Raw genomic sequence first — 27821 nt, 5'->3', positions numbered from 1 at the left:
TCAGACTGACATGCAGCAGAGGCAGTGCGGTAAGTGTATGAACGTTAGAATGCGCTATCCTTGGTGCTGAAATTGAATTACGGTGCGCGGCTTTGACCTTCCTACCACAGCAGGTGTCCTCCAATAAAATCAAACTGAAGTTCACCTCTTGCAACTCGGGATCAGCCCTTGCACATTTGTGTTATCATATACAAATCTTTAGAAATAAAACTATATTCTTATATAAAACGACATCATGTCTTTATCTCCATGGGTAGGCTATTACACTGTCCATCTATTCATTCAACATACTTGCCGTAATATAAGATACAGTGACCATCATGTTCAAGCATCACTAGTAAAACGAGTCAGTCAGCAATGTCAACCTTGAGAAACACTTTTGTGTTCAATTAGATAATTTAGTCTACCTAGAAATGGGAGGTGGAGGAGGTGTCATCACTGGAGGGGAAAGAAAAGCTCGGGGAGCTCGGACTGAGAAAAACAAAATGAGACCGCAGTGTGCAGAGCAGACGGCTCGAGAAGGATCAACCTCAAAGATCCATCTGAAGACGCAGTGGGTCGCCCAGGAAATCCCTTGACAGTTAAATATTTTGACTACTCTTGTTCTTAGTTTTGATGTTATTTCGTTTTTTTTGTCTTGTTTTATTTTCAAAGAGAACGTTACAGACGGACATCTCTTCAATAGGCTTCCGGTAGAAGCTTTTGGGGGCTATTAGTTAGGCTACTTACAGTTTTATCGACTGGTCTCCAGAAGTGAAGATAAAGGAAACGGAAAAGGAAAGTGTGAGGAGACGGAAGGCAATACATACCTTGTACAAAACAACGACCTGTAGGATTTAAACAAAAAATATATATGTTCATGTTAATCCTATCAAACAGAAAATAGAAGTCTTCAGTCTAACAAATATGAAATGACATGCATTTCCAAGCCAGCGCAGACTTAAACTGCTCTTGAATTGGATTTGTAGTTGACACGTTTTTTTATATATATATATATATCTCGTTGTAGTTTATATTTTTGTATCATTATTTTATTCCCATATATGCGGAATAAAATATATTGCAATGTGTGGATTAAAATAGTTGGTTTTGATGTATTTGCTATGTTTATTTGAGACAATAAAATAGATAGAATTACGACCAAAAATAAAGTTTCAACAATATATCTAGTAGGCCTACTTGTGTCCTTCGGTAATTGTAATGAAAGTTGATGTGACATATAGGCTACACAAGCACTCTTGATGTATAGGCATTACATGCATTGAAGACAAAAGCAGAGACACCTGCCACTTTGTCCGGGACTTCGCGAGCTTCGATTCCGACACTGTTTTCTCCACAGGCTACACCAAAAAAACAATAACGGTCAAGTGACAGAACCTGAACAGAGATCTTTTTTTTCCGGTTGCAAAATGTTGTTCTCCAAAGTGGACTATAGCAAAGTTTCGGTCAGCAAACTACAGTGAGCTATATGAAGATCGAGACACAGATTTTCCCTCGCAGAAATGCCAGTGCGAATGCCAGTGCGAACCACAAGGTTCATGTACAAGGGAAATTGCACTATTCCAGATATCCTATCATACCGGACCCCCATTAACCTGCCCGAGGATGAGGTGGAAGGTGAGTCATGATTATTATATCTATTGTTTCATGTCTTGCCTAAATCCATTCTGCATGTGGAGGATCGATACAGCCAGGTCAAGAAAATGACCCTTGCCTTAACGGTGCAATGAGTCACTCGAGCTTAACCGTTCAGCACCCTGGAGAGCGCCCCGGAGAGCGCCCCACAGCTACGGGGCTAAATGTTAGCACATCACAATGGTCTCACACAAGAGCAGCAATTACAACTTTAAATGCACGCAGATTGCCCTAGTATGTTCTATCAAACTTGTCTTGACTCATTCACTTGTTCAGAAGACAACGTGCATGTTCCCAGCTGTTAAAATTGCGGTATAAACATATGCCATTTACCAAACGTTTTTATCCAAAGCGACTTACGTGGATACATTTTACTTATGGTTGGGAGACATCAGTTAGCGCAACATTTTTGTAATTGTTGTTAATAGTCTGTTTTGATGTAGTTCTACCATCTACAAAGAAATGTAAACCAAAGAGAATGTGTGCACAGCGGTCTAAGGCACTGCATCTCAGTGCTACAAACCCTGGTTTGTTTCCAGGCTTTATCACAATTGGCCTTGATTGTGAGTCCCATAGGGCGAGCACAGTTGGCCCAGCGTCGTCCGAGTTTTGCCGTGGTAGTCAGTCATTGTAAATAAGAATTTGTTCTTAACTGGCTTGTCTAGTCAAATAAAGGTTAAATCAAAAATTATAAAACAATTTATAAAACAAAAGGTTCTACCTAGAACCTAAAACGGTTCTTTGGCTGTCCCCATAGGTTGGAGAAACCGTTTGAAGGTTCCAGGTAGAACCATTTTGGAGATCCCTACATGGAACTCAAAAAAGTTCTACCTGGAAGAAAAAAGGGTTCTTCAATGGGGACACCCGAAGAACCCTTTAGAATACCCCTGTCTAAATATTTTTTTCCTGTAGGCATGCCAATCTGAATGAGTGCTATGATGAACTATTATTTATTCCAAGGCTTACAGGCTTGGAAAGTATGCCTTGAATATTGCTCGACAATATTTGTTTGAAATTTGCTTGAATGGTCCTTGTATATCTTTGTAATGAGTGAATTTTAAGGTGTTAACACCAATGACATACAACTTTTAATAGCCTTCTTTGTTTTTATTGCTCTATACAATATATTACATACTTTTGTTCACTTTCTAGCATTCAAAATAATAGATACCTCTAAACCCCCAAAACATGTCACAACTGGAAGAAGCCAATTAGCTTAGCCTAAGTACCTTAAACAATGCATAAACATAATGTTTTGCAATATAAAGAACTTGTATGATGTTTTATCATTGACACACCGTTCAATATGAAAAATAAAATAATGTATGATGTGTAGGGTTGCACATTTTGGGGAATATTCAGAGGTGGAAACTTTCCTTGGGAATTAACAGGAATATATGGGAATTAATGGAAATAAATGCAAATTAATATTAATACCATTTAAATGTAGATGTTTTTTGCATTGGATATATTTACCATATCATATGGAGACAGAAACATAAACCTTTTACCTTATCATAAGTAGACATAATTGCAAATGATTCAATTCCTCCGATAGAAATGTAAAAAATCCCAAAGTCCTTGCTTGGAAGTGTACTTCATCAGACTGCCAAGAACTTTGCCCTCATCCAGGCCAAGGCGGCGAGAAATGGTAGTGATGACACCATAGGCCTTGTTGATCTCTGCATCAGACAGGATGCTCTTGCCAGCATACTTTGTCCAACATGTCTGCTGCGGCGTGTATGGGTTCCAGACAGAAGTCTTCACGCTTTTTGATGTATTTCAGAACTGCAGTTTCCTCTGCTTGGAGCAACATTGAAGTGGGCAGAGCAGTAGGGATTTATTCTCTTACATCTGCAAGCAGAGTCTTAACATCAGACAGGATGGCATTGTCTCCCTCAAACAGTGCAATGGCTACTGCTATATGTTTCAGGAGTTTCAGGCTGCTTACCACTCTCTCTCAAAATACATCATCCAGGAGGATCCTCTTGGTGGGGCTGTCCATATCGGCAGACTGTGATATAGCCATTTCTTGGAGAGACTCCTTCCCCTCCAGGAGACTGTCAAACATGATGACAACACCACCCCAACGGGTGTTGCTGGGCAGCCTCAATGTGGTGCTCTTATTCTTCTCACTTTGCTTGGTGAGGTAGATTTCTGCTATAACTTGATGACCCTTCACATACCTAACCATTTCATTGGCTCTCTTGTAGAGTGTATCCATTGTTTTCAGTGCCATGATGTCCTTGAGGAGCAGATTCAATGCATGAGCAGCACAGCCAATGGGTGTGATGTGAGGGTACGACTCCTCCACTTTAGACCAAGCAGCCTTCATGTTCGCAGCATTGTCTGTCACCAGTGCAAATAGCTTCTATGGTCCAAGGTCATTGATGACTGCCTTCAGCTCATGTGCAATGTAGAGACCAGTGTGTCTGTTGTCCCTTGTGTCTGTGCTTTTGTAGAACACTAGTTGAGGGGTGGAGATGATGTAGTTAATTAGCGATGACAGCAATACAGTCTGCTTTCGCTATGATTTGCTTGACCTTCACTTGAACTCTGTTGAACTCTGCATCCAGCAAATTAGTAGATAAAGCATGTTTGGTTGGAGGGGTGTATGCTGAGTGAAGGACATTCAGAAATCTCTTCCAATACGCATTGCATGTGAGCATCAGCGGTGAACCAGTTGCATACACAGTTCGAGCAAGACATTCATCAGCATTTCTCTGACTACGTTACTCCATTGAGTCAAAAAACTTCTGATTCCAGGAGGACCATGAGCTGTTGCTATCGATAAGGTGTCTGATTCATCATTTTCACCTCGAATAGAAGTAGAGGGACTTTGTCAGAGGTTGCTTGTTGTGAGCGCTGAGTGAACTTTATGCACTTGGCCAGATGATGCTGCATCTTTGTTGCATTCTTCACATATGATTTGGCACAATATTTAAAATGTACACAGGTTTTCCTTCTACATTAGCTGCAGTGAAATGTTCTCAAATGTCTCTTACATGTACACCTGAGAATTAGCTGTACATTTGATGGAAGAGTGAACTGCACATGCAGAGAGTTGCAATTCCATTGAATTGGGGATAGTTTAACCAAAATATATCATAAGACCTAGACGTGTATCCCACAAAAAAGGTTCACTGTTATAAGCTAACTTTTTTGATGAATTTAAGCTAAATTCCCGGGTTTAACTTCACATGGAAAAATTCTCGAAAAATTCCAGAAATTTACCGGAAGGTTCACAAACCTGTACAACTCTAAATGTGTAACTATTTGTCAAATGAATGTGTTCTTCGTGGTTGCAAAGGCAAAGGACCCAAATGCCACCGCAATTCAAGAACACCCACATAATGATACTTATAGTGACTCCTGTTTCACAGAAAACTTGTTGGACCCACATCTTCCAAATCTTTGTTATGTCTAGCAGTAAATGGAATAGCTCTCACTCAATATTAATGATTTGATCAATCTTCTGTATCTTGCAAAACATTATTGATTCAGACTGCCTGTGAGTAAGCATGTGTATGTTACAGATATTATATATTTCAACAGCAATCACTCAATTAACTCCATTAATCAGATACATACATTATTTATTGAAGCCCCTGTCTATTTCCCACTCCAAGTTACAGTATTTCCTTTGGAGGCCACCCAGCATCCACAGAGTGTATCTATCTGCCTACTCTAATAACGTTTCTGAGGTAATTCAATTAAGGTTATGACTTATAATTAATGCATTGGTGCTGCAGGGAAGGGACATATAGAGTAAAAATCAGGAGACAGATGATATCATCAAGTGTAACTGTGTAGCAGGATAAAAAACAAACAATTCCACCGGCATTTCCTGAGAGAACATAAAGTAGCAAATACGAGCCGACACTCCAGAATATAACCTGTGTATGTATGTCTGTCTTTTCCAGATCTGAAACATAGAGAACAAAGTACTTACAATTCAAATGGAAGAAAAAAACCACTTGGCAATTATGAACTTTTTCACACTTTAAGAAAAGAACAGTCGTTAAAGTACAATCCAGCGTGACGTGACCCTGAAGTAGAGGACATTGTGCCTTTCAGTCCGTATGTGTTGCATGGTATGGCATTGGAACTCACAATCTGTGATGACTGCTAATGATGATGTGTGTGACTCACAGCAGCCAATAAGAAGTGAATATATTCATGACATTGGCTGCTTTTCTGAAGGTCATTGATGATTGACAGCAGAATGTGGCATGGGGCAGGGAGGAGTGAATGCTACCTGGAAGCACCAGATGATAATGAAAAAAGCTGCATGGTGAATTCTGAAAACAAGTGGCTCATGGTGGAGATTTGTGAACTAAATACATAGATATTAAAACAATCAACAGTATAATACAAATCTTTAGTTTGGGATTGATTGACATTGATGCATTATTGTTCTAGTTCACGTTAGTTTTGTTGACAGAGGTTGCAAACCATAGAGAACCTATGGGTTTGGGTAATATAGAACCTAGTCTTCCACAATAGATTTATTTGGTCCTGGGTTACGAGATTAATCATATATCACAATTCGAGACTATTATTCATTTACTACTCCAGGAAGAATGGGCTGTGTAGTTAAATTCATAGGGGATGTTTTCATTTTAAAAAGACAGATTCTAAAGTTCATATGGTAACAAAATCTCCCTGGCCTTTGATGTCCAGCTGCATCTCAGCAGAGGGATCATTTAATAGATCCTCTGTCTGGCATTGGGTAAAAAACAAAACTCTGCCTGAATATAGTTGCATTCTTCCTGTCTGAAAGGGCAGTTTGGTGGTTCTAGCAATGATGAGATACACATACAATACAACACAACACAACTTTATTATTCCCCAAGGGGCAATTCCTTCCGGGCTGACATGGTGCTTCAGACAGGACAAACACACACAAAATAAAAATTAAATAGAAACACTTAATGAGGCATCAGTTCAGGGTGCATAGTGCAATTTAAGAAACTTAAAGTTAATGGTATTCACAGTTCTTAATTAATTGTAGGGCTAAACTATCTCTAGAATAGTCCATCAGACTTCCTTAATGTTCCTATTAACCATGCCGATGGCCTCGGGCACAAACGAGGCCCTGCATGAAATAGAATGTGTTTTCATACATTTCATGAAAGTTGAGAGTGGAGATGTTGTTGTTGTAACACCCCAATCAAAATCTGTTTAAAGGCTAGTGTTTTTGGAGCAAAGTCAACAAGAAGTAAAATAGAGATGACAGTCAGATCAGATATGGCTGAGTCTTTCACAAAGAATAATGAAATTCCTATTTCTGCTGTGAGTTGGTCGCCCTGGCCCCAGATCTGGCCAAGCTGTCTCGCCCTAAAATTCCATCGTTGCTTTGAGCAACTTATTTGGCATGGAGAAAAAACTAGCTGTTGAGGGACTGAGACTCTAATCAAAAGACCAACCATGACGGGGCCCAACTCATAGAATTAGATCAAAACAAAAATGCCCAAGATGCCATATGTTGCAGGTGGAGTGCCAGCCAAAGGACAGTGCAGCAGGCAGAGCTCTGCAGCAAATCATTAACTTATTGAGGAAGCCATTTGACTGCTGTTTACTCATTGAGGATCATCCAAAGTAACAGGCACAGTGAGCTGTCCAAATTCAGACAGGGGGGTGGAAAAAGGACAGGCTGATTATGAGGGGAAAGGCTTGATAAAATTTGCACAGAAGCCAATTGTCTTTTTTTCCTGAAATAATTGGCTTGTGTTTTTGGCTGGGTGGCTGGCTGGCTGCTGTGACTGATTACACTGTAATACTGCACTGTGCAAGTTCCAATATGAAAACCTGCGTGCTCCTTGAAGATAACACAGCAATGTGTTAATATGATAATTGTGACATTTACATTTTCTCACCAAAATTACAATTATTATAGTTGTTATATGACAAAAAAAACATTTACCAAAATAATGCATTTAAAAAGGAAAATACATTTTTAAATATGTAGTGGGGAGGTGCACCTATATTCAACATCAGTGAAAACAAACAGGAATAGGGATTTAAGAGAATTGCACTTTTGTATTATTCTCCCCAATCCCTAGTCCCTACAAACAAGAGTCAACTCCTCAAAATAATCAGGCTGCACAGTTAATTCAAGTGTACCTCGACAACTATTGCATAGTCAGGAAAGTGTTTTTAACTGCCAGTTGAGGCACTTGAACATGTCTGCCGAGCTAGATAAGACTGGTGGTTCGCCCACACAGCACTGACTTCCTTAGAATGAGGACCCAGGTCTCGGTCTCCCTCCACCCCTCTTCCTGTTTGTCAACGCACAACTGACGGAGCCTGCAAACCTTATTTATAGATCACAGCATGTCAGAGAATCCCCCAGACACCAGGCATTGGAGTAGGGCTCAGATCACTTTCCACTTTGTATGCAAAAGCTATCTTCATGCATGGTTACAAATGGGAAGAGGTTGCAGTAAGCACCTCATATAAAGGAGAGGGAGGCTTCGGTCTCTACTATCTGTAAACCTGCAAATCGATTAATCTACTATTATATTTGATACAATGTTAACATTTGACAGAGACCCACAAACCTCTAGTCCCCCATCAGCTGATTCCCACATAGTACCAAACACACAGTTGAAACACACTGGACTCTAATCAGGATATAATAGAGTGCATACATACAGGTGTAGGATCTTAATTTGACCAGTATTGTCACAGAAAATAGTCCTGCAGCAACAGAATTTGAACGTTTAGTCCATAATGTTGCTTGATCGGTGGTTAAACTATTAGCTAGTCAAAATGAGGCTACATGAAAAGTGTGAAACTGTTAATATAACCATGTGTTAGTGAATTTATGTAAATAACGAAGCTCATCTGCAGGAAAATTCTCAGCAACAAAAGAGTGATCAAATTAAGATCTTCCATCTGTAATAGAAAGAATCATCAGCATTATATTGAGCAAGAATTACAAGCTTTTCTAAGTGCTATAGAACAAAATGGCATGGCATTGTTTGAACAAACTATAACACTGTAGTATATAGTGCTGTTCTCATCAAACACTGTTATCCTGATCACTTACTGTATGTAGCTGGGTAATTCCCAGAATGGGGAATCCTATGCCAAATGTTGACATATGGTAAGCAGTAGTGTCCCAATGGACTCACCAGCAGTTTAAATTAGTACCATTGAGGCTTTTCCTCTCATTTGCAGGGTCCCAGAATACTGCAAACTATGAGGTGGTTTCCTCACCTTACCTCACCACCACTGTGAAGAGCTCAGCTCTGCTATATCTCAGCAGACAGCTTGTACTGCAATTCCCATGGCACATCAGAAGAAGCTCAGTCTCTTGTAGTATCTGTAAACCTGAAGAGATAACCCGGGACTAGTCATAACAGAGATGGAATGGAGATTGTGATCATTTGTTGACGCGCTCTAGGCTTACAGTAAGCTATTTGAAGAGGAGGGCTCTTCTCTCTCTCTCTCTCTTAGATGCAGCCTCACTGAATGCAGAACCAATGTCACAGTGCGAGTTCAGCTGTATTATCATAAAAAGAAAAGCCTGTTGAATGATAGAGAAGTCTCATGAAATGGATGAGCAGCCCACTGGGCACACCATGTCATTTCAACATTGATAATTGGGTAATATTTGGTTGAGACGTTATTCAATGAGATTACAACCTATATTCACCCACTCAGAAAGACAGCCAAAAGTTAGTTGAATTACCAATGTGTTGTCACTATGTTTTCAACCATCTAAGAGCACAACCAAATTCCAATGGAAAAACAATGTCTGGTTTTTAGGTTAGTTGTAACCCAAATGTCAATCACTGCACTTTCAACAAATTAAAAGCACAGTAAAGCTCAAATGGGAAAACAATGTCAGCTATTTTGTTTAATTATACAGTTTGTTTAATTATACAGTTTAATGTGTTATCACTGTGCTTAATCTAATATCAGAATCAAATGACATGGATTGCAGTTGAGATTACATGTGATCAATGCCGTTCGAGATTCTGGGCAGATTATTACAGCAATTGTGAAAATCTCTTCAGCGCTGTGATGACCAATGCATGCTATCTTAAACATGCACACAGCTGTATTAAGCCCCTTACTCACACGCTTTATAAGATTACATAAAACATTTTAAGTAACCTCAAAATGTGGCCATGGATGTGTTACTCATTTTAAGGTGGAATGTTAAATTAGTTTGCAAGATAGCCTTAACTTTAGGCTATTTACTGTATTACAAAAGTAGGATTGAATTGTGTTTGATTGATAATGTCCCAGGACTACCTGACATGATGACTCCTTGCTGTCCCCAGTCCACCTGACCGTGCTGCTGCTCCAGTTTCAACTGTTCTGTCTTATTATTATTCGACCATGCTGGTCATTTATGAACATTTGAACATCTTGGCCATGTTCTGTTATAATCTCCACCTGGCACAGCCAGAAGAGGACTGGCCACCCCACATAGCCTGGTTCCTCTCTAGGTTTCTTCCTAGGTTTTGGCCTTTCTAGGTAGTTTTTCCTAGCCACCGTGCTTCTACACCTGCATTGCTTGCTGTTTGGGGTTTTAGGCTGGGTTTTGGTACAGCAATTTGCGATATCAGCTGATGTACGAAGGGCTATATAAATACATTTGATTTGATTTGATTTGATAACTCAACCAAATATCAACATTTAAAGGAGATGTATCTACTACTTGGGTAGTTCCATCTGAGTCACTGGCTTAATCCCATTCTTTAACTTTTATTTTAATCTGAAATCAACCAGAGCTTGAAACCCTAGGCCTATTTTATTGTCTATTTTTTTGTGAATTCTGGGTTGAATTTAGCTGAATAGCTGTGGATGACTGCAATTGCTATATAGGCCTAAACAGCATCATTTATGATATACTGTATGAGTGAGAAAGTATGGTCGGTCACATTTATTTATTATGTTAAACCTACCCTTTGGAATGACTTTGATAGCAACAGTGAATCTATTTAGTTGGAGTGGAGATCTCTCAACAATTATTCTCACAATAGTACATTGGTAATAGACAGTGACAAATAAGCAAGGCTGTTCTTGGATAAAACCCTGGATGGGAGACTAAATGGTAACTGTAGATATAGTGGCTTGTGAAAGTATTCACCCCCTGGGCATTTTTCCTATTTTGTTGCCTTACAACATGGAATTAAAAATTATTTTTGCAGGGGTTTGTATCATTTGATTTACACAACATGCCTACGACTTTGAAGAAGCATTTTTAATTTATTTATTGTGAAACAAACAAGAAATAAGACAAAAAAACAGAAAACTTGAGTGTGCATAACTATTCAGCCCACAGCAATTACAGCTGCAAGTCTCTTGGGGTGTGTCTCTATATGCTTGGCACATCTAGCCACAGGAATGTTTGCCCATTCTTCAAGGCAGAACTGCTCCAGCTCCTTCAAGTTGGATGGGTTCCGCTGATGTACAGCAAATTTTAAGTCACCCCACAGATTCTCAATTGGATTGTCTGGGCTTTGACTAGGCCATTCCAAGACATTTAAATGTTTCCCCTTAAAACACTAAAGTGTTGTTTTAGCAATATGCTTAGGGTCATTGTCCTGCTGGAAGGTGAACCTCTGTCCCAGTCTCAAATCTCTTGAAGACTGAAACAGTTTTCCCTCAAGGATTTCTCTGTATTTAGTGCCATCCATCATTCCTTCAATTCTGACCAGTTTCCCAGTCCCTGTCGATAAAAACACCCCCACAGCATGATGCTGCCACCACCATGCTTCACCTTGGGGATGGTGTTCTCGGGGAGATGAGAGGTGATGGGTTTGCGCTAGACATAGTGTTTTCCTTGATGGCCAAAAAAGCCATTTTAGTCTCATCTAACCAGAGTACCTTCTTCCATATGTTTGGGGAGACTCCCACATGCCTTTTGGTGAACACCAAACGTGTTTGCTTACTTTTTTCTTTAAGCAATGGCTTTTTTTCTGGCCACTCTTCAGTAAAGCCCAGCTCTGTGGAGTGCACGGCTTAAAGTGGTCCTATGGACAGATTCTCCAATCTCGGCTGTGGAGCTTTGCAGCTCCCTCAGTTTTATCTTTGGTCTCTTTGTTGCCTCTCTAATTAATGCCCTCCTTGCCTGGTCCGTGAGTTTTGGTGGGCGGCATTCTCTTGGCAGGTTTGTTGTGGTGACATATTTTTTCAAATTTTTAATAAATGGGGCTCCGTGGGATGGTCAAAGTTTCGGATATTTTTAATAACCCAACCCTGATCTGTACTTCTCCACAACTTTGTCCCTGACCTGTTTGGAGAGCTCCTTGGTCTTCATGGTGCTGCTTGCTTGGTGGTGTCCCCTTGCTTAGTGGTGTTGCAGGCTCTGGGGCCTTTCAGAACAGGTGTATACAGTGGGGCAAAAAAGTATTTAGTCAGCCACCAATTGTGCAAGTTCTCCCACTTAAAAAGATGAGAGAGGCCTGTAATTCTCATCATAGGGACACTTCAACTATGACAGACAAAATCCAGAAAATCACATTGTAGGATTGTTCATGAATTTATTTGCAAATTATGGTGGAAAATAAGTATTTGTTCACCTACAATCAAGCAAGATTTCTGGCTCTCACAAACCTGTAACTTCTTCTTTAAGAGGCTCCTCTGTCCTCCACTTGTTACCTGTATTAATGGCACCTGTTTGAACTTGTTATCAGTATAAAAGACACCTGTCCACAACCTCAAACAGTCACACTCCAAACTCAACTATGGCCAAGACCAAAGAGCTGTCAAAGGACACCAGAAACAAAATTGTAGACCTGCACAAGGCTGGGAAGACTGAATCTGTAATAGGTAAGGAGCTTGGTTTGAAGAAATCAAATGTGGGAGCAATTATTAGGAAATGGAAGACATATAAGACCATTGATAATCTCCCTCGATCTGGGGCTCCACGCAAGATCTCACCCCGTGGGGTCAAAATGATCACAAGAACAGTGAGCAAAAATCCCAGAACCACACGAGGGGACCTAGTGAATGACCTGCAGAGAGCTGGGACCAAAGTAACAAAGCCTACCATCAGTAACACACTACGCCGCCAGGGACTCAAATCCTGCAGTGCCAGACGTGTCCCCCTGCTTAAGCCAGTACATGTCCAGGCCCGTCTGAAGTTTGCTAGAGAGCATTTGGATGATCCAGAAGAAGATTTTGAGAATGTCATATGGTCAGATGAAACCAAAATAAAACGTTTTTGTCAAAACTCAACTCGCCGTGTTTGGAGGGCAAAGAATGCTGAGTTGCATCCAAAGAACACCATACCTACTGTGAAGCATGGGGGTGGAAACATCATGCTTTGGGGCTGTTTTTCTGCAAAGGGACCAGGACGACTGATCCGTGTGAAGGAAAGAATGAATGGGGACATGTATCGTGAGATTTTGAGTGAAAACCTCCTTCCATCAGCAAGGGCATTGAAGATGAAATGTGGCTGGGTCTTTCAGCATGACAATGATCCCAAACACACCGCCCGGGCAATGAAGGAGTGGCTTCGTAAGAAGCATTTCAAGGTCCTGGAGTGGCCTAGCCAGAGTTGAAAGTACGTGTTGCCCAGCAACAGCCCCAAACCATCACTGCTCTAGAGGAGATCTGCATGGAGGAATGGGCCGAAATACCAGCAACAGTGTGTGAAAACCTTGTGAAGACTTACAGAAAACGTTTGACCTCTGTCATTGCCAACAAAGGGTATATAACCAAGTATTGAGATAAACTTTTGTTATTGACCAAATACTTATTTGCCACCATAATTTGCAAATAAATTCATTAAAAATCCCACAATGTGATTTTCTGGATTTTTTTTTTTTGTCATTTTGTCTGTCATAGTTGAAGTGTACCTATGATGAAATGTACAGGCCTCTCTCATCTTTTTAAGTGGGAGAACTTGCACAATTGGTGGCTGACTAAATACTTTTTTGCCCCACTGTATGTACTGAGATCATGTGACAGATCATATCTTTATTTAACTAATTATATGACTTTTGAAGGTAATTGGCTGCACCAGATCTTATTTAGGTAGGTTTCATAGCAAATTTGGTGAATACATATGCACGCACCACTTTTCAATAAAAAAAATAAAAAATGAAACAAGTTTTTTTTCATGTCACTTCACCAACTTTGAATATTTTGTGTATGTCCATTACATGAAATCCAACTAAATCTACATTTAAATTACAGGTTGAAATGCAACAAAATAGGAAAAATGCCAAGTGGGGTTAATACTTTTGCAAGGCACTGTAGATCAATTCTCCAGTAGAAGGTGCTGCCCACCCAGCCTTTTAAAAAATAAATTTTTTCATAGTGGATTTAAAGTTGAAGATCTGATGTTATTTTAAAGGTACAAATAATTCAACATTATCACGTTTCATGTAAGACCCGAATGCAGACTGTGTTGAAGTAACAATGTTTATTACAGCAACGGGGGCAGGCAAATGACAGGTCAAGGCAGGCAGGGGTCGGTAATCCAGAGTAGTGGGGCAAGGGTACAGGACGTCAGGCAGGCTCAGGGTCAGGGCGGGCAGAAAAGGTCAAAACCGGGAAAACCAGGAACAATCAATAATTAGGAACAGAGGTAAAAAGCCTGTTAGTTTTGACGAAACAAAACAAACTGGCAACATACAAACAGAGAACACAGGTATAAGTACCCGGGGGATAATGGGGAAAATGGGCGACACCTGAGGGGGTGGAGACAAGCACAAGGACAAGTGAAATAAATCAGGGTGTGACAAACATATTCTATATAAAGTATGTCTGTGTTGAAATGTGGTTGCCATGATGAAATGTCACCCTCAAAAACAACAATTGATTACTTTTTACAAATCCTATGTATTTTTCACGTAGATTACACGTCACAATACTTGACAAACTATGTTGAAAAATGTTGATTCAACCAGCTTGTGCACAGTGGGAGGTCTCTATAAAAAAATATATCTGACACCAGCTTCAGCAAATACAGTGAGATGGCTGTGAATAAAGTAATTTAATCTTTGATAGATGTATGCACAACCAAAGAGGCTTTTAAATATTTGACGACCATATAAACACCATTATCAGTCAGTTGGCTACACAGTCTAGCTAATTATTTTCCATTTTGGTTTCATTGTCGTTAGTCATCGGTTGGGAAAGCATTAGGGACAGTGCAGAATACAGCTATATCGCCCATACAAGAGCTACAAGCCGAGTGAGACAGATGAGCAGAAAAAACTGTCCTCCTCAGAGAGAGAACCAATGGTCCTGAGGCACTGGGGAAGACTCGAGCTCAGGCTCAGAGGTTATCTTGTTTTTCAAGGGGAACGGCGCAGACAGACCCATGTCGAGATCCCCTTTCTGGGCTTGCTACCAGAAATTGTTTATTTCTGCTCTATTCAATAAAGAGCAGATTGATCGAGGAGATTTTAATACACATCTAGATTGGAATCTTTTTTAAAGTGACTTCCAGGTGGAAATGGAGGAATTGACTTAGAATGTAAATGAATTCTACAATAATGGAATGTGGTTTGGTGCGTATTCATAGTGCTGTCACTGCTCAGGAATGTCAGCAATTCCAAAGATCAGTCTTGTACTGTGAGCATGAATAATTGTAGACGACATGAGACTTCAACTCCAGTCAACGATCTGCAGCTGTGCAATGACTTTGAAAAAAATGGACAGGCGCAGGCAGCAAGCTAGACTTTGTCATTTTACGTTCTTGAAGCAACAGACCATGACTTTAACTCAATACCTCTACAGCATAAGCTAACTTTGGAACTAACTTTGCAAACAATTACGTTTGAAATTAAATCAGGATATGCCAAGGAATCTAAAAGGCGTTCAAGTGTAACTCTTCTTGGAACAGGACCAATGCGGTGGCCATACCCTTGACATTTAATGAAGAACTAAGACAAATCAAAATTACAAACTCATTTTCCAAGAAGATGGTCCTAGTCAAGAATCTATGACCCTCAACCTCTCTCACTCATTAATAACTCATTCCTAATCATATCTGACAAAGAGCCAAGGTCACTGGCTAGCAAAATCATACCTTTATATTCAGTATTTGTCAATGAACATATCAAGATATGTGTATATCAGTGGGGCTGTGCTGAAATAGTAAAGTAGTACAAACAAAAATAAGTGATTTATTGCTGCCCACATAACAGTCAGTCACTGGTGACTGTCTCTACAGCCACAACACTCCAAGGGGTGTTGCATTTGTCATTCTGTTGGCATCATAACTCAACAGTAAATGACAACAAGAGTTGGCACTATATGAGCTATGAGACAATTGTTCAATCACACCCATTGGTCAGGTGGAAGTAGGACATTGGTTGCTATTATTGTTGTGAGGCATTGAGCAGGGCTGAATGATGTCTGATGGCCAGGGCGATGTGACCCCATCTCTCTGTTAGAGCTCATGGGATGTCAGTCTGACTGATGCAAAGACTTGAAATCCCAAATAGGGTTATGTGAGACTTGTGAGGGAGGAGGAGGAGGGGGGGGATCTCTCTTTCAGTGAGATGATGAAGGAAAGACAAAGGTGATAACCTGACAGCAGATCAAACAGAGCCAACAAACAGAGCCACACAGGAGGGAGATGAAAAATAAACAAACATCAGCCTAGCTGTCTGCTTCCAAGAGAACACACTAAACAATGATTGTATTGGCAAAGGACTGTCAACGCAAGCTATTGAGCCACTCCTTTTATTGTTTTAAGCGCCTATCTCTATCATTGTATGTGGTGAAAACCTCATTATTATTACAAACTGTTTATTACAATGAGGCCCTGCTATTTGTATCAACCTTCCTTATACAGCCAAGAGTAGAGAAATCCATAAAACTACTTGGTACATTCGGCTATCCCCATAGAATAACCCTTTTTGGTTCCAGGTGGAACTGTTTTTAGTTCCAGGTAGAACTTTTTGGGGTTTCATGTAGAATTCTCTGTGGAAAGGTTTTTACATCGAACCCAAAGGAGTTCTACCTGGAACCAAAAAGGGTTCAGGCTCAGGTTGAACTGATTTGGTTCCAGGTAGAACCCTTTTTGTTTCTCTTTAGGGTTTCATGAAGAATTCTCTGTGAAGGGGAGAACCCTGATGGACCCAAAAGACTACCCAGACCCAAAAGGGCTCTACCTGTGTAACAGTTTGCTTCCATCTCTCTCCTCACCACTACCTTGATTCGAACCAGCAACCCTCTGCATACCTCAACAACTGACACCCTCAAAGCATTGTTACCTATCGCTCCACAAAATCCACGGCCCTTGGAGAGCAAGGGAACAACTACTTAAAGGCGTAACCAATTGAAGCGCTATTAGCGCGCACCCCACTAACTAGCTAGCCATTTCACACTGGTTACACCTGGAACCAAAAAGTGTTTTTCAAAGGGTTCTCCTATGGGGACAGTCAAAGAACCGTTTTAGGTTGTAGATAGTACCTTTCTTTCTAAGAGTGTACGGAAAAAGATAACCTTGGCAATGGCATATTAATCTCCATCGTACATAGGATGTGAAAACTGAACAATAGCTATCAAAACAACTTACTCATTGATTTGACTATTATAAAAATCATTAATCATAGTTTTCCTTTGATGTGCTTTCTGGGAAGCATAACAGTTTGCTATAAAAGCACTCACTGTAATTGTAACGTGTGATTTGTCTTGATCCTGCTGTTGTGTCCCAGAGCAGTAAGGTCAGTCTGACCCTGTCCGCAGAATAGTTGGCGCTCTGCCTATGGTTAGGGACACACAGACACATTTCTTTTCAGTCCTCAGTACACAAAATAGGTTCCGATATGCCTTTTATCAATTGCAAACATTTAACAGAAGGTTAACACATGAATGCATGTGCTCAAAGTATTCATCACAACTAAAGTAATGGGAGTCTCGACTAATTTGTTTGCATGCTATTACTATTACTATTACTATTACCATTCTCCTGTCAAATGGAACTGAGTTTGTGGTGGCTAATTACTTCACTGTATTGTAAATCAGACCCCATGCATGTTTTTTAGTGGATGCTGTGGAGGTATTTGATTATTGATCCCACAAGCCAAATCCTTCGGACTTTGTCTCAGCTCACTAAATATAAATGGCCTATGGCCACTCAGTTGCTCATTGTTTCACAGTAAACATACAATTGGGCTACTGTCCAAATAACCTGGATTATGCATTCAGCAGGGGAATATAAAATCCAGTTCCTCGAAACACATGCTCCACTTTGCAGTTTGTCGTTTTCAAACCCGTTGAGTCTTGTTAAATTAAGTAACTGCAATATTTAAAACCTATTTTGGACTAGAAGGCTTATTTGCCAACAAATGTGGATTTAAATTGGCACAAGTTGAAGGAAAACAGCCTATGCACAATTTGCATGGATTGTGTACAGATTTAGTATAGCGTTTTGATTTAATTTGTATACCTCATTTGAGCACAGTATTGTTGAAGTTTGGTGTGCTGAAATCTGATATGAATGTATGCTTCTACACCTTCTACACCGTACTTATATACCTGCATTGCTTGCTGTTTGGGGGTTTTAGGCTGGGTTTCTGTACAGTACTTTGAGATATCAGCTGATGTAAGAAGGGCTTTATAAATACATTTGATTTGATTTGATGTCTGCATAATTGCCTCGCCTGTTTCACTAACTACTTCTCAGATAGAGTTCAGTGTGTCAAATCGGAGGGCCTGTTTTCCGGACCTCTGGCAGCCTCTATGGGGGTTCAATTCTCAGGACGATTCTTTTCTCTGTATATATCAATGATGTCGCTCTTGCTGCTGGAGATTCTCTGATCCACCTCTACGCAGACGACACCATTCTGTATACTTCTGGCCCTTCTTTGTACACTGTGTTAACAAACCTCCAAACGAGTTTCAATGCCATACAACACTCCTTCCGTGTCCTCCAACTGCTCTTAAACGCTAGTAAAACTACATGCATTGCTCTTCAACCGAATGCTGCCCGCACCCACCCACCCGACTAGCATCACTACTCTGGACGGTTCTGACCTAGAATACAGTATGTGGACAACTACAAATACCTAGGTGTCTGGTTAGACTGTAAACTTTTCTTCCAGAGTCCCATCAAGCATCTCCAATCCAAAATTAAATCTAGAATCTGCTTCCTATTTCACAACAAAGCCTCCTTCATTCATAATGCCAAACATACCCTCATAAAACTGACTCTCCTACCCATACTTGACTTCGGCGATGTCATTTACAAAATAACCTCCAACACTCTACTAGGCAAACTGGATGTACAGTCGTGGCCAAATGTTTTGAGAATGACACAAATTTTAATTTTCACAAAGTCTGCTGCCTCAGTTTGTGTGATGGCATATACTCCAGAAAGTTATGAAGAGTGATCAGATGAATTGCAATTCATTACAAAGTCCTTCTTTGCCCTGCAAATGAACAACAACAACAACAAAAATTCCACTGCATTTCAGCCCTGCCACAAAAGGACCAGTTGACATAATATCAGTGATTCTCTCGTTAACACAGGTGTAAGTGTTAACGAGGATAAGGCTGGAGATCACTCTGTCATGCTGATTGAGTTTGAATAACAGACTGGAAGCTTCAAATGAGGGTGGTGCTTGGAATCATTGTTCTTCCTCTGTCAATCATGGTTACGTGCAAGGAAACACGCACCAGAAGCATTGCTTTGCACAAAAAGGCAAGGCAAGGATATGGCTGCCAGTAAGATTGCACCTAAAACCAACCATTTATTGGATCATCAAGAATCTCAAGGAGAGTTGTGAAGAAGGCTTCAGGGCGCCCAAGAAAGTCCAGCAAGCGCCAGGACTGTCTCCTAAAGTTGATTCAGCTGTGGGATCGGGGCACCACCAGTACAGAGTTTGCTCAGGAATGGCAGCAGGCAGGTGTGAATGCATCTGCATGCACAGTGAGGTGAAGACTTTTGGAGGATGGCCTGGTGTCAAGAAGGGCAGCAAAGAAGCCACTTCTCTCAAGGAAAAACATCAGGGACAGACTGATATTCTGCAAAAGGTACAGGGATTGGACTGCTGAGGACTGGGGTAAAGTCATTTCTCTGATAAATCCCCTTTCCGATTGTTTGGGGCATCCGGAAAAAAGCTTGTCTGGAGAAGACAAGGTGAGCGCTACCATCAGTCCTGTGTCATACCAACAGTAAAGCATCCTGAGACCATTCATGTTTGGGGTTGCTTCTCAGCCAAGGGAGTGGGCTCACTCACAATGTTGCCTAAGAACACAGCCATGAATAAAGAATGGTACCAACACATCCTCCGAGAGCAACTTCTCCCAACCATCCAGGAACAGTTTGGTGATGAACAATGCCTTTTCCTGCATGATGGAGAACCTTGCCATAAGGCAAAAGTGATAACTAAGTGGCTCGGGGAACAAAACATTGATATTTTGGGTCCATGGCCAGGAAACTCCCCAGACCTTAATCCCATTGAGAACTTGTGGTCAATCCTCAAGGGGCGGGTGGACAAACAAAAACCCACAAATTCTGACAAACTCCAAGCATTGACTTTGCAAGAATGGGCTGCAATCAGTCAGGATGTGGTCCAGAATTTAATTGACAGCATGCCAGGGCGGATTGCAGAGGTCTTGCAAAAGAAGGGTCAACACTGCAAATATTGACTCTTTGCATCAACTTCATGTAATTGTCAATAAAAGCCTTTGACACTTATGAAAAATATCTAAAGACACTGAAGCAGCAAACCTTGTGGAAATTAATATTTGTGTCATTCTCAAAACTTTTCTAACTTTAAGCATCAGCTGTCAGAGCAGCTTAGCGATCACTGTACCTGTACACAGCCAATCTGTAAATAGCACACCCAACTACCTCATCCACATATTATTACTTACCCTCTTGCTCCTTTGCACCCCAGTATCTCTACTTGCACATCATCATCTGCACATCTATCACTCCAGTGTTAATGCTAATGTCACAACATCTGCCAAAGTTGGTTCCTCTCCTTGTTCGGGCGGTGTTCGGCGGTCAACGTCACCGGTCTTCTAGCCATCGCCAATCCATTTTTCATTTTCCATTTGTTTTGTCTTGTTTTCCCAAACACCTGGTTTTCATTCCCTCATTACGAGTTGTGTATTAAACCCTCCGTTCCCCCCATGTCTTTGTGTGGTATTGTTTGTTGTAAGTGCTTGTGCACATGTTGACTGGTGCACATCGGGTTTTGTACCCATGTTGTTATTTTCTTGATGCCGTTGGTTTTGGAATTAAACTGCTCCGGCTATTACCTAGTTCTGCACTCCTGTGTCTGACTTCCCTGCCACCAGTTACGCACCCCTTACAGCTAAATTGTAATTATTTTGCCTCCGTGGTCTATTTATTGCCTACCTCCCTACTCTTCTACATTTGCACACACTGTACATAGATTTTTCTATTGTGTTATTGACCGTACGTTTGTTTATGTGTAACTCTGTGTTGTTGTTTTTGTCGTACTGCTTTGCTTTATCTTGGCCAGGTTGCAGTTGTAAATGAGAACTTGTTCTCAACTGGCCTACCTGGTTAAATAAAGGTGAAATAAAATTAAATGTAAAATAATTTGCTCACTTTGTACTAGCTGATTCTGGAAGGCCCTCACCTTATTATCTGTTGTGTTTCCCTGTCCTGCTCAGGCTCAACCTTTATTTGTGGATCTTCTTATACACACCTTTCTCAATAGTGATGTACTGTATCTAGGTAAACTCCAGGTCAGGGATATTTCACACCTGATCTAAACAAACTTATCAAGCCCTTTACCATTTTGAAGAGGATTTTGTTTATTTCCTCTAAGATCTGGTGTGGAAACTATTCCAAACCCCCTAGCTACTGCTAATAGGCTTGTAGCCTCTCATCATGTGCTAAAGTATTCTGTTTGAAGTGAAAAAGGTACAGTTGGCATCAAATATGCAAAACTTCCTGTCTCTGCTGTTTGATGCAAATACACACTCAGAGATTTAAAGCTCTACAAATTCAGCTGAGCAATAAAAATATCAGCCTACTAGCTGCAATAAGATATGAACCTAAAGCCACCTTACTCTAAGTCTGTGCCTTATGAACAGTTATCTGTGGGTAGTTTGAAAGGTCAGGACAGTTATGTTGTGGGGAAATCTGAACTTCCCATTATCAGTGCATTCGTACATCAGACTAGTCTCAATCCTCCTATCTGAGTTCTGTTCTTTCATTTCTCCACAGAGATCCGTGAGGCCTTCAAGGTGTTTGACCGAGATGGAAACGGATACATCTCAAAGCAGGAGTTGGGGGTGGCTATGCGGTCTCTGGGATACATGCCCAATGAGGTGGAGCTGGAGATCATTATCCAAAGGCTGGACATGGATGGTGAATCACAAACACACACAATTTTAAATGCTGTTCACTGAGATCATTCAAGATAAGGCCTTTGCTCCATTGCTCCATTACATGTGTAAAAGTGTCTGGCTGACCGACATATTGACTAAATATCCACACTCCTATCCCTGCAGGTGATGGCCAGGTTGACTTCGAGGAATTTGTTGCACTGCTTGGACCTAAACTTATTGCTGCTGGGATGCCTGATAAGTTCCATGGGGCGGACTTTGACTCAGTATTTTGGAAGGTATCTGCTATCACCCCACTCATCTACCTCCTTCTCCTCTTTCTTTATCAGAGCTAATTATGGCTTAATATTTCCTCATTGGAGTGAGATGATTTTCCTGAGGGCTTTCAAAGCTTTTGTGATTATAAACCACAGTCAGTCTAATTAAAATTACCATAAAAAACATGATAGGAGCTAAATAATCATTAAAGAGAGGGCAATTCCACTGTGGTTATGACATCACGTATTATATTCCTAATTGCCGTTGCAAGCGTTCCCCAGAGATTCAAATTTCTATTCAATTTATTCATGAGAGAGTCTATTCCAGAGCCATGTTCAAACAATTAAAACAAACACTTTATTAGTTGCTTTATCGTTTAAATTCTTCATCACTGTGATGAATGGATCATTACATTGGATGTCATAATAGTCAGGAGGCTGTTCATGATTTTAAACGTTATAGCAGTACAAAGAATTCACATCTAAAAAAGCTCCAGGCTAATCAATATGTATGTTTTTCTAAATTAAATGTGTGAAATTTGATATAACATAATCCATTATTGGAAATGTATTCACCACAACTGTGTCGGTGATGGGATGGGATAGAAACCTTTGCACCACCTCTAATTGTCTTACATAGAAATGCTCCTCTGTGTAACCTTGCTCAAACATTGATATGCAGACAGATACCTGTGCTCAAGTGTTTATGTCTGGTACTGTGTCCCCCAGTGTGACATGTCGAAGCTGACAGTGGATGAGCTGAAGAGGCTACTGTATGACACCTTCTGTGACCACCTCACCATGAAAGACATTGAGAACATCATCATGACCGAAGAGAGCCACCTGGACAGTCAAGCGTGCCAAGTGGACATTGACAGTAAGAGGTTTCAACCACTATCAATAAGTGTGACCGGTGTAGGTTGTCCCTTCATTGTGTTTTGATCGGCTTACATTTGACCAAACGATCAGGGTTAGTGTTGATCTTTTAGTCTCTGATAATGACAGGACAAACTTCCATAAACAAATGCTGTGCTGCTCTTACAGTTGAAGTTAGAAGTTTACACACACCTTAGCCAAATACATTTAAACTCAGTTTTTCCACAATTCCTGACATTTAATCCTAGTAGAAATTCTCTGTCTTAGGTCAGTTAGGTTTACCACTTTATTTTAAGAATGTGAAATGTCAGAATAATAGCAAGGAGAATGATTTATTTCAGCTTTTATTTCTTTCATCACATTCCCAGTGGGTCAGAAGTTTCTACATACACTCAATTAGTATTTGGTAGCATTGCCTTTACATTGTTTAACTTGGGTCAAACATTTCAGGTAGCCTTCCACAATAAGTTGGGTGAATTTTGGCCCATTCCTCCTGACAGAGCTGGTGTAACTGAGTCAGGTTTGTAGACCACCTTGCTCGCACATGCTTTTTCAGTTCTGCCCACACATTTTCAATAGGATTGAGGTCAGGGCTGTGTGATGGCAACTCCAATAACTTGACTTTGTTGTCCTTAAGCCATTTTGCCACAACTTTGGAAGTATGCTTGGAGTCATTGTCCATTTGGAAGATCCATTTGCGACCAAGCTTTAACTTCCTGACTGATGTCTTGAGATGTTGCTTCAATATATCCACATAATTTCCTACCTCATCATGATGCCATCTATTTTGTGAAGGGCACCAGACCCTCTTGCATCCAAGCACCCCCACAACATGATGCTGCCACGCCCGTGCTTCACGGTTGGGATGGTGATCTTCGGCTTGCAAGCCTCCCTTTGTGCAGTTGGCAAACCGTAGTCTGGCTTTTTTATGGTGGTTTTGGAGCAGTGGCTTCTTCGATATAGGACTCTTTTTCCTGTGGATATAGATACTTTGGTACCTATTTCCTCCAGCATCTTCATAAGGTCCTTTGCTATTGTTCTGGGATTGATTTGCACTTTTCACACCAAAGTACGTTCATCTCTAAGAGACAGAATGAGTCTCCTTCCTGAGCAGTATGACAGCTGCTTGGTCCCATGGTGTTTATACATGCGTACTATTGTTTGTACAGATGAAAGTGGTACCTTCAGGCGTTTGGAAATTGCTCCCAAGGATGAACCAGACTTGTGGAGGTCGACAATTGTTTTTTTTTTAGGTCTTGGCTAAAGACCAGCCAGGATCTCCTCCCATGTGTAGCAACCCTTGCCGTCCAGAATGTCCTCCCATGTCCATTCCTCCTTATAGCGCTACTTCTGCTGCTGCTGCCTGTTACCACGCTGCTTGGTCCTTTGGTGGTGGGTGTTTCTGTAACGGCTGTCGTCGTGAAAGAAGGTGAGGACCAAGGTGCAGAGTGGTAAGTGTTCAGGATTTTTAATAATAATCCAAACTGAATAACAAAACAACAAAGAAACAACCGAAACAGTTTAGTCTGGTGCAGACACACAAAGACTGAAAACAAACACCCACGAAACCCAGATGGAAAAAGGCTACCTAAGTATGATTCTCAATCAGAGACAACTAACGACACCTGCCTCTGATTGAGCACCATACCAGGCCAAACTCAAAAACCAACATAGAAAAACAAACAGACTGCCCACCCCAACTCACGCCCTGACCATACTAAAACAAAGACAAAACAAAGGAACTAAGGTCAGAACGTGACACTCTGTCAGGAGGAATGGGCCAAAATTCACCCAAATTATTGTGGGAAGCTTGTAGAAGGCTACCCGAATCGTTTGACCCAAGTTAAACAATGTAAAGGCAATGCTACCAAATACTAATTGAGTGTATGTAAACTTCTGACCCACTGATAATGTGATGAAAGAAATAAAAGCTGAAATGAATCATTCTCTCTACTATTATTCTGAGATTTCACATTCTTAAAATAAAGTGGTGATCCTAACTGACCTAAGACAGGGCATTTTTACTAGGATTAAATGTCAGCATTTGTATAAAAAAACGGTGTTTAAATGTATTTGGCTAAGGTGTATGCAAACATCTGACTTCAGCTGTACATATCGGTCTCTGGCGTTTTCTCGCTCTGACGTTCTCTCTACCTACATATACAGTATATAACTCTCTCTGACCTTCTCTCTATCTTCACAGCCAGCCCAACACAACAGAAGCACACATGTGTGCGGAAGAGCCTGATTTGTGCCTTCGCCTTTGCATTTATCATCAGCGTAATGCTTATTGCAGCTAACCAGATGCTTCGTAGAGGTATGAAGTAGAAAGCCCTGTCCTCCACTACCAGAAGGGTTGTTTCCTATGTTATCCTTTCACACTCAACCCAGTGACTAAGCATGTAGACAAATTGAACTGATCGATAGGAACCAAAATAACATGTAATTTTTTTCAGAGACATATATTTAATGACCATTCTGTCCTGAGATCCATTTAGAGCCAAAACACAGACTGAACACCCTGATACCAAAACTGTCAACTGGACTAATGGATATAGGCCAGGAACCTGAGGAACAAAATGTCTTGTTTACCCTTCACCATTAGTTTCAGATGTTCTGAAGGTTACCACCAAACACATTGTATCATAACACAAAAAGAAAGAACAAATACTAAGCAATTATACAATCTCTTTGATTAAACTCACCATAATGTTGCCCTATACCATTCACAAGGTAATCTATTAGCCTTCTATTTCCTATGAGATAAATGAGTAAAGCTCTAGTGTCTGTGCTCTATTGCTAACCATGTTGTCTGAAACATATCGACATTACTAGTGTATATCATGTGGCATTACAGCCTGCCCTTGTAAAGCACGTAGCCAACTGCATTTTTTGTCCTACATACATTTGTATTCAACAGCACATAAAGAACATGCACAGTACATACACAGCATAACTCTGCAGTACCAACGGCAGTTTCTAAAGAAAGTAGAGAAGGAATTTAGAGATGTGGAGATATCATTTGGGGAATTTCGTAGACACAGATAATAATAGTTATCATCAGCAAACCTGAGATGCATCTGCCAATCTCTATCTCTTGAGTCACTGTTCCGATTGCTGGCTCACCCCAATTCTCCTTCTAAACACACAGCACATATAGATGTAAATAATACCACGTAGTATGATCTGTGTACTTCCTCTGTGGTGTTTACTTTCAAAGTCAGATGTATTTATTGAAATGATTATGCAAATGATAGTTATTATTGCAAAAAAGTACACCGTAGATTAACGTTTTGTGTAAATATTTCTATTCTGTGAATGTGGAGACAGTTTCAAAGGACATTTAAACATATTTTTTGTTTGGCTTTTGACATGGTCCACCAAAATCAACATTAAGATATTGTTTAGATTTTGACATGGTTCTATTTTCTTAATGGAAGAAGAGATCATTTATATCAAAGATCAAGATATCAAGAATGCAAACATATACTTATTTTTTTTTAAATTAGGGTTCTTATGTATGATTCCCAGGTTTACTGAAACATCATTCTAACACATTTAGTAACCTGCTAATTGCCATGTACTTACATTTGACATTTTGCTCTTTTGTCATATTTCTTTTTTAGAAATCTATGTTTTCTCCTTATCATATATGAAGAATTTAACTATCATTTTAATGAAATGCTATATATTCTCTTGCTCTTTTTTATCACAAGCTGAATCAAGTCTGTATCATACCAGAAAATAGTATATCAAATAATGAAAAAGAACAGGGCTTGCAATAGTCTACCTTGATGAGGGTGACAAAATGTTGCTCGGTTATCTGTTCATATATGAGAAATAACTATTTGACATTATATGCATTTGCGCAAATGTGAAATAGCCAGTGTAATAGACAATACATACAAAAATAGTAAAGCAATGATATTGTATATGACCGATGTTACATTGCATTAACGAGGAGAATATGTTAATGTACAGTTTGTTGAGAGTGATCTGATGTTTTTTCATATCCCTCAATGTGTTGTCATATGAAGCAGTTTTGTTCTCTATATGTGACTGTGATTTTCATCAAGTCAAACATAGTGCAGCTCTGATGCTTTGTGCCAAACGCGGGGAGAAATGCACATATCAATAATTTCAGAATAACATGTTTTAGGGAACGAATATTCTTGATAGAAACATAACTTGCAAACAAATGTATTTCTTATCAGAAACAAATGTCTTGCAAATAAAAACTAACGCAATATACTGTATACTGTATGGACATGTGGATAGAAATGACCTCTCATGTGAACCTTCAAGTGTCCTCGCACTGTCTGTTGTTGCCTTTGGTTGAACTTTCTAAGGCATTCTTTCAGCATCAGTAATCTCATCCTATGCACTGTAATTGTACATATGTACCCGTCACCACATCAAATATACATTTATAAACATGATGTCTGGATGCATGTTGTCCAATAAACAAACACAAACGTAATAGCCTTGTCAAATGTTGTTTTCATACCTACCGTACGGATATTGTAACTTTTAAGGGAACAGACATGAGTATTGTAACGTTTTAAGCTCTAGTGTGTACAAGTCTCCCACGCCGCGCAAGCGTTCACACGCCACATCTATTTCTATGAGCACAAGCACTGTTTATGACACAAACTGTTCACACCCCTCTTGTTGGTGGAGAGAATTTTGCAGGTTCAAAGCTTATTTCCTGAAATTCTACACATTTTGTCATGGGGTGCAAAGAAATCTTTGCCGTTTTTTTAAAAGCAGATTTGCTTGCAATTCTATACA

General features: G+C 40.2%; 1 protein-coding gene across 1 annotated transcript; it reads left to right on the top strand.

The window, feature by feature from the left end:
* Positions 1-497: 497 nt before the first annotated feature.
* On the top strand, positions 498-27501 carry LOC135518617 (calcium-binding protein 7-like). The gene is made up of 5 exons (XM_064943774.1): positions 498-1617; positions 21776-21919; positions 22063-22175; positions 22884-23031; positions 25234-27501. The coding sequence occupies exons 1-5, from the start codon at positions 1503-1505 to the stop codon at positions 25356-25358; spliced, it is 645 nt and encodes a 214-aa protein (XP_064799846.1). The 5' UTR covers positions 498-1502; the 3' UTR covers positions 25359-27501.
* The last annotated feature ends 320 nt before the right edge of the window (positions 27502-27821 follow it).

This window comes from Oncorhynchus masou, chromosome 28 (assembly GCF_036934945.1).
Source record: "Oncorhynchus masou masou isolate Uvic2021 chromosome 28, UVic_Omas_1.1, whole genome shotgun sequence".
NCBI classification, from domain to species: domain Eukaryota; kingdom Metazoa; phylum Chordata; class Actinopteri; order Salmoniformes; family Salmonidae; genus Oncorhynchus; species Oncorhynchus masou.
This window is presented reverse-complemented; position numbering and strand designations above follow the sequence as displayed.